We start from the raw sequence: 8,039 nt of genomic DNA, 5'->3' as shown, positions 1-8,039 counted from the left end.
TTGCACAATGCTAAGGTTTGGGTTGTGATTCCTGTCAACCCGACAGTGAGTGTAATAATGAATGATTAGTTTTTCAACCCTTCCCCCTCTCCCTTCCTCCCTCCCTCCCTCTTTTCCTCCCTTCCTCCTCTCGGGCTCTCCCTCCTTCCCTCCCTCCCCTCTCTCCACCCCGGGCTCCTCTCCCTCGCCCACACTTTCTTTCTCACACACGCACGCAGACACATTCTCCCTCTCTGCGCTCTCTCCTTCGGTCTCCCTCTGCCTCTTTCTCTTTCACTTTTGCATGCCCTGCAACCTTTTAAAATGTTGCCCCTTCCCTGTGATTCGCCAGACGCCGCGCCGCGGCCCCCCGCGCGCTCGCCCGCTCCCTCTCTCGCCCGCTTTTTGTCTCTCGCGCTCCCTCTCCCCACTCCGATTTGCTACACTGAGACTCCCGTCAATGGACTGCATTGAGAGCCGGCTCCGGCGCGAGTTGCCTCTCCGCTTCACGCTCGATTTCCAGGCATTCTTCCCTTATTAAGTATTCGTGTAATATTAATAGTCATGAATATCTGCTATTAGGAGGCTCCAGGAACGCTGCCCAGCGCGGTTATTAGAAGCTCAAGCGAAGCCGCCGCTAAGAAAAGAGGGGGAGACACGGATTAAGGAACACGCACGCACCCACACACTTACACATACTTTTTCCTTTTTCCTTTTTTGGGGTTTTTCATTTTTAAAGAACTTTGAATCATAACCAGTCGCGGCAGGATAGAGACCGTGGGTTCGACCAGCTGAAGGCGCCGCGCGAATCGGTGGTTCAAGTTCGGATGGATCCGAGCCGGGCTCCCGCGCTCCGGGGAGCGTCGGCGCCGTGACTGGAGTCCTGGGTCGCGCGGGGCTCTCGGCGCCTTTTGTGTGGGGCGCGCTCGGGCGGCGGGGCAGCCGGGCGCTCCAGGCTTGCTTGTTTTTTTCCACCCTGACTCGTTACCCCAGACTCTTCGCAGATGTTAGTTCACAGTTTTTCAGCTATGGTGAGTCCCACCCCCACCCCGTTCCTGTTTCTTTAGGAATTCGATTCTGGAAACCTGGTGCCGTGGAGCTGCCCGAAACCTCGGGTTTCACGCCCAGCTTTCCTTCAGGACACCCCCTCCATTTGCATCCCCCACCCCACCTTCCGCCTTTCTCTCGTTCTTTTTCATCCCTAAATCGAATGCATTACCTCCTACCCCAGCCCCCGCTCGACCTCTCCGAGCACGCAGACCTACCTCGCCGCTGCTTCCCAAGGCGTGTTTCTCCCCACGTTCATCTTGATTTCCTTGCGTCTTCACTGGTTCCCGAGATGCTCTCAACATTTGATGCTTAATCTGTCTGCAGGAAAAGTGCAGCCCGGTGTGCCCCCTACCCTCGGGGCCTGCGGCTGAACCGCCGAGGGTTCGCCGTCCCTGGAATCAACTCTGTTCGCTTGTTTTGCAAGCGAATTGCAATAGAGAAACCTACAGTCAGGCGTTTCTTCTGCCCTTTGGGGCTGAGGTGGAAGGGGCGGGGGGCCTCCGCCCCGGGGTGCACCTCTCTCTTTTAAACCCAATAAGACTGAATCTTTCTATTTTAAACCTTGGCTTGACCTCCCCCTTTCCCTATCCAAACCATAAATCGACTCTGTCGAGAGAAAGGCTCCTAACTGAGGAAGCGGAAAGACAGACCGCGATCCTGCAGTTAAAACCTTCTTTAAGCTGGTAATTTAAACGTGTGTTTTCGGTACAGCCCCTCTGCGAAATATGTTTCTATTTAGTCATGAAACGGTAATAGTCTTTGAACGTTTATGATTTTTTTCTCTCCAAATAAATGCAAGATAATAAACAATAACGCAGTGGCAGACAGGTTCAAATAGGGGGAAAAGAAAAGGCCGCTTCTGCTGTTTAGTATTTAGGAGGAATTTTAATTTTGCTTGAGAGGTTTCACGCTGCAGTTTAATGGGCTGTGTTCCAGGAGACCCTTTTCTATCTCTTCCCCTCTTTGAAAGAAACGCCTGAATAGTCTCTTGTGCCCCTACATATAACAGTTCCTCTGCGTTGTTGGAAGGGTCTGTTGAGGGTATTTCCTGAAAAGAACTTAGAGCTGATTTTTTCCCGGCGGCCAGCCAGCGGGAACGGGGGATTTCCCACGCAGGCTTGTCAAGTGGATTTTGTGTGGATACTTGTAGCTCGACGCCTGATTCCTTGTTCTTTACCTTTCCTCTCGCTCTCTTCTAGGACCGTCACGACGGCACCAGCAACGGGACGGCACGGTTGCCCCAGCTGGGCACTGTAGGTCAATCTCCCTACACAAGCGCCCCGCCGCTGTCCCACACCCCCAATGCCGACTTCCAGCCCCCCTACTTCCCCCCACCCTACCAGCCTATCTACCCCCAGTCGCAAGATCCTTACTCCCACGTCAACGACCCCTACAGCCTGAACCCCCTGCACGCCCAGCCGCAGCCGCAGCACCCAGGCTGGCCCGGTCAGAGGCAGAGCCAGGAGTCTGGGCTCCTGCACACGCACCGGGGGCTGCCTCACCAGCTGTCGGGCCTGGATCCTCGCAGGGACTACAGGCGGCACGAGGACCTCCTGCACGGCCCACACGCGCTCAGCTCAGGACTCGGAGACCTCTCGATCCACTCCTTACCTCATGCCATCGAGGAGGTCCCGGTAAGAGGCCGCGCGACCCGCGCGGGAGAGAACACAGCCCCCTACTCACCTACCCCCAAAAAGGATACCTGGAACATACAGTCGGTGGGCCCGGGTACTCCCCAATATTTCCTTTTAAAACATTTTATTCGGGGGCGGGGACGGGGGGACGTTTTGAGGAACCACACAAAGTAGTTGCGAGTTCTGCCCCAGAACAATGGTTCCTAGAGCTCCCTCAAACAATGCCTGCATTACCATTTCCACCAACACAGATAAATCAGACGAATGTCACCATTAACAATATCTTCCTCTCGACGACAGTAAACTGTCTCAATTGCTAAAAGATCTACTTCCACCGCTGAGTCTGGCGTGGAGATCTCTCCCTGTCCTGGGAATGATGTTAAATGCAACCAAAAGAGCTCATTAAATGTCCTCAAAATGTAAAAGGAAGTGTAAAAGACATACTAAGATCATTTTAACCGGATTTTATAAACACAAGTGAAACCTAAAAGTTATGTGTACACCCTATCCTGCTTAAAGAAAAACTAAGTAGCAAATCCAAGCAGAGGGACATTAAAATGCAGCCTTCTTCTCTTCCTAGGGGTGCTAAGTGGTGACCTCATAAATCATTAGCTGGGTTCCCAACGCCTATCAGAACCTGCTACACCCCATATTAAATTAAATGTTTTGAGACTATTGGGTAATACATTGAGTTCTAATTTAGTTATCAATAAATGCAGTTTAAAATGATTTCTAAATAAGCATGGCATTAGCACATTTACTATTTACAATGCAAACCAGGCTATTGATAATTCGAAAATACTTTCTGGAATTAAACTTAAAGCAGTACCCCTGCTTCAATTCTATGTATTTATGGTTTCCTCACAACCTTCCTGAAATGGAATTAGAGCAAGCCAATAATTTTATTAAACCTGTAAAGGCTTCTGTTAAAGCTGCGTTTCTTTGGAGAGGAAATGTATCTGGATGTGATTTTTGCTAAAATGCTATTTCAAATTACTGCATCAAATATTGCAGCAGTATGTCCGTTGACAGTTTAATGATTACTACATTAGATTGTAAGGAAAATGGTCAGATGAACTTACCTGCTTGCTTGGTGAATTTAAAACATTATTTAAGTTCCATAGGAAAATAGAAAATTTATTACATCTCTCATTTGGCCCAGTTAGTCACTGAAATTTGTTGGTTATGTTTAGCAGCCCTTGCATGGAAGGCAGGAAAGTAGGCACTTGATCTAATATAAGGTTTAGTGAGCATTGCATGTCTATATGTGTGTGTTCATACTTACATGTTTTTAGAAACTGATACTTAACAGTGCATTTTTTGGAAGTGAGAGGAGCACTAATTTATATAAGAGCAATTTAAACATGAAATGGGAGTTATGATCGTTTTAGTTCCCTTTCCCAAAGCACTCTGAATCTTTTCCTTGCTTGTTCTTTGAAAAGATTTGAATTGCAAAATAATGTTGCAAGCTTTTGGAACTACTGTGAATTAGAATTGCTCTACTTTGCAAAAATTTCAAGGTGAATTCTTAACACCTGTATACTCACTCTTTGTGGCAAAATTGGTCAGTACGAGAAATTAACGAAAAGACGAAATAAAAACAAGGAAACCCAGTTGGTGTTCTTCCCTCTTCCTCCCCCATCTTTTAAGAAAAAAATTCTTTCAAAGGAATTTGGGTCAAGAAAAAGGTTGTTTTCATTTTTTTCCCATTGCTGCAACAGTTAACCTTTAGTAAGTATAACTGCTAAATATTTAAGAAAATCAAATCGATGGTGAAAATTATTTAATCATTAATATCTCAGTGGGGTTTTAAACTTAACAGTCTTCCCTGTATGGACAAGGTCTAGAAATAACACAAATAAAAGTATTATGCCACACTACATTTACTTTATGGGTTTAGGGTGCATGCATAAAGGGATCATATTTCCCCATATAGTTAAAAACACAAGAACTGCAGCAGTAGTCATTTCTGAACATTTCTCAATTTAATTATACTTAAATCCAGAAGCACTTTAGGCAAGTTACAAATGAGAGCATTGAGTATAATAAAACCTGTAATAAAGCAACTTAGTACCATCCACCCGGAATCATTGCGATCAGGCACAATTAACAGGAGCATAAATCCAAGACAGAATGGAAAATGTTCGAATCAGTATTATTGTTGGACAAAGACTAGAGAAGGAAGTAATAGTTTTTTAAATGGTAATGCCTGTGTTTGGTAATGATTGCAAAATCTTCTATCTCAGCAGCCCTGGTGCTAATTTGTAAACACAGCCAGACATTATATTGGCTGTCAGTTTCTGCATTAGAAAACATGATTTCATTTTACTTTCTAATCACGTTTTGACTCTAGCGCACACACGTATACCCATCCATCTGTAAAAAAAAAAAAGAAAAAGAAAAACACCCCACACTAACGACAAACCTGCTGCTGGACAACAGGAAAGGAAGCTCAAAGGTTTTTTGTTTTTAATCATTTTCATATTCCTGTCACATCCAGGCTCAGGCAGTAGTCTTTCTAAAAATTTATTTGGAGTTTTCCATAAAGGTGTGTATGTGTGTTTGCTCTTTATTATACTACCTAAACCTTTTCCAACACTCTCCTGTTACTTCCGCCCGTCATTTCTATTGTGTTTCCCTGGCTTTCACTGCCTGAACACTGGAATTGCTCCATTCAGAAGCCGCTGAGGCGCCAATCTAAAGCTAGGTACATTTCTAAATGTTGAACTGACTGAGAATGATTAGGTGCTCCAACACTTGATTTAATTTCCAAAGAAAAGTTTTATTCCTCATCTCCACGCCTTTTAAACATGGATCATTTGCTGGAGGAGGAGAAATTGGCCATGGGCGTGCAGTGAAACCTCTTGAGTTGCAAAGCCCCAAATTCCAATAAGCCAAGATGAGATGTTTACATATAAATGTCATTATACGGGAGGGGGAATTTTGATTCTGCACCTTCCCCTCCTCCCATCTTGGAGGGAATATTCATTTCCTTTTGTTTTGATTATACACTTACATCCATGTGTATCCTTTTGTTGCAGCATGTAGAAGACCCAGGTATTAACATCCCAGATCAAACTGTAATTAAGAAAGGTAAGCCATTTCCTTCTGCATTCCAAGCATGTCCTTACAGGCAGAGTGCTATTTAAAAGAACTTGCAGAGCTGTGTTTATTTTTTCCAAATAGGATTTCCTAAAGGCTCAGAATTAGCAAATAGATAGGCATAGAACAGCAATGCTTAAATAATCAGCTTTCAGTATGTTGGTAATGCCAACAGGCTAGCTTTGTTCTGACTCATGATTTGACCATTTAATTTAGTTTAATGATATTTGGACAAACACAAAATGTACAGTAGTGGAACTGATTTGGAAGTGGCATTTCAATTTTGACACAGTTTAATAGTTTAATCCATTGCGTTGATGAGGGTTAAGAAGTGTAAAATGCTAAAACAGTACAAATAATTTAACATTAATGTAAGGACAGATGACAAAAAGCACTCTTTAGCAGAGGGGAAAAAAAAATTCATGTTCTTCAATTTAGTTTCTTGTTAGATGTTTAAGGGTCTTAGAACTTTGTGAATTAGGTTAACAAAATTTTGGCTTTTGGTTACAATTAGTATCTTGAAGATGTGGGGATTATTACCATACTTGTTCAGAGCAGAAATTGTTAGAAAAGTGTCAAGTGATTTGAATGGATTTGTAATTTGTATTGTGTTTAGTGAGTAGAAATAAAGTTTACTGAATTAAATGCTATTCACTCTTGGTAGCAGCTTTTTTTTGGTTATGGTGGCAATGTTACATTTCAGGATTCTAGGCACCACCAGAGGACGATGCTATATAAAACTGTTCTCATTTCTAACCCCAATCAGTATATTGTTAGCTAGTTCAAAGTTTCATTTTTGCATCTGTGAAGTCTTTGTCACGTCAAATTAGATGTGCAAGGGATAAATCTTAAGAGATGCTCTTTCCAAGTCGACATGATAATTGGCTCTTTTATTAGTAATCTCTCAAGAGTTCGTTTAACTCCTATTGTCTCTATTAGCCTCCCCAGAGCTATTAATGTCACAAGTGATCTATCCAAAACCTAGAGCCCCCCCACCTCCCTATACGTCTAGCATATCCCCATTAAAGAACGCATAAGGAACACTGATGAGGCTGTGTGCACATTATGTCTCCAAATGGAATTTTAAAATACAATGCATACTGTACTGACTGTGAATGCATCTGAATTACATTGATGCTGAGAAACGTAATGCATTAGTATACTTTCTGCAGGTCTTCTATTTTTTTCCTAACAATGGTAGTCCAACTAATAAAGAGCTTATGGTTTTAACTAGGAAGTATATATATCCACTTTCCCCATAAAGGCGCTTTAGCGGAGAGGGACTATTAATATTTACTTAACAAAAGGGCACATTGCTAGTATTGCACTGTAGGCCTCTTCTTCCCTCCCCACTCCGCAGTTCCAAACGGGCCTTGGAACGGATCTCCAAACAGACGTTTTCCAAATTGAACATAGGAAAGGGCCTATTTACCAAAAAGACGGGACGTGTGGTGTGGACAAGAAAATCCACCACTTCCCAGCGTGGTGCCTCAATTAAAACGCTCGTTTACAGCGTTTAGCCATCTAAATTCTCGGCTGATTATAATAACAGGTCTTTGAAGCAGTTTTTCCCCGACACTAAACCCCTCACCCAGCAAAACCCCTAAAGTACAAGTAACTTGCTCTCGGTTTGCAAATGTAACTGCCTCTCCTGCACCCTGAACCCGTGCTCCTGGACCTCATCTGGGGCCCACTCCGCTAGGATGCTCAGAGCCTCAGGGGTCACCAATTTCACCACCCATCTCTAGAGAGCACCCTTGACGGCGAAGGGGAAAGGGTCAAGGCAGAAACGCAGGCCAGGCTGGCTGGGGGAGGGCAGGGCCGCCTCCAGGCCGCCGCGTGAGGCAGGGAGGGGCTCGAGGCCGAGGAAGGGAAGTAGCAGAGCCACAGAATTTCAGAGGCGGACGGAAAAGCGGGTACTGTGGCCCAAAGCCTGGAAGCCGACCTTGGCCGGGATGAAGGCCGGGGTCGGGCAGGATTTGGGGGTGATCCATGACGCCCAACACGCGGCCTCCCCTATGTCTCCGCAGGCCCCGTGTCCCTGTCCAAGTCCAACAGCAATGCAGTCTCCGCCATCCCTATTAACAAGGACAACCTCTTCGGCGGCGTGGTGAACCCCAACGAAGTCTTCTGTTCAGTTCCGGGTCGCCTCTCGCTCCTCAGCTCCACCTCGAAGTACAAGGTCACGGTGGCGGAAGTACAGCGGCGGCTCTCACCACCCGAGTGTCTCAACGCGTCGCTGCTGGGCGGAGTGCTCCGGAGGTGAGGCCCGGC

At 45.4% G+C, this 8,039-nt stretch overlaps 1 protein-coding gene across 3 annotated transcripts in view; it reads left to right on the top strand.

The window, feature by feature from the left end:
• The window catches only part of TFAP2A (transcription factor AP-2 alpha (activating enhancer binding protein 2 alpha)), a 22,940-nt gene that overhangs the window by 7,055 nt on the left and 7,846 nt on the right, over positions 1-8,039 (top strand). For 2 of the 3 annotated variants that reach the window (XM_011962671.1, XM_011962669.1), the window contains exons 2-4: positions 2,229-2,663; positions 5,705-5,756; positions 7,796-8,027. In XM_011962671.1, coding sequence (XP_011818061.1) covers positions 2,229-2,663; positions 5,705-5,756; positions 7,796-8,027 — 719 coding nt within the window. Of the gene's footprint in view, positions 1-196; positions 1,011-2,228; positions 2,664-5,704; positions 5,757-7,795; positions 8,028-8,039 lie in introns of those variants that run through there. The other variant, XM_011962672.1, reaches the window with a different exon arrangement.

The sequence above is a fragment of the Colobus angolensis genome, unplaced genomic scaffold, assembly GCF_000951035.1.
Source record: "Colobus angolensis palliatus isolate OR3802 unplaced genomic scaffold, Cang.pa_1.0 Scaffold6, whole genome shotgun sequence".
Lineage (NCBI taxonomy): Eukaryota > Metazoa > Chordata > Mammalia > Primates > Cercopithecidae > Colobus > Colobus angolensis.
The sequence above is the reverse complement of the archived record's forward strand: the minus strand, read 5'-3'. Positions and strand labels throughout refer to the sequence as shown.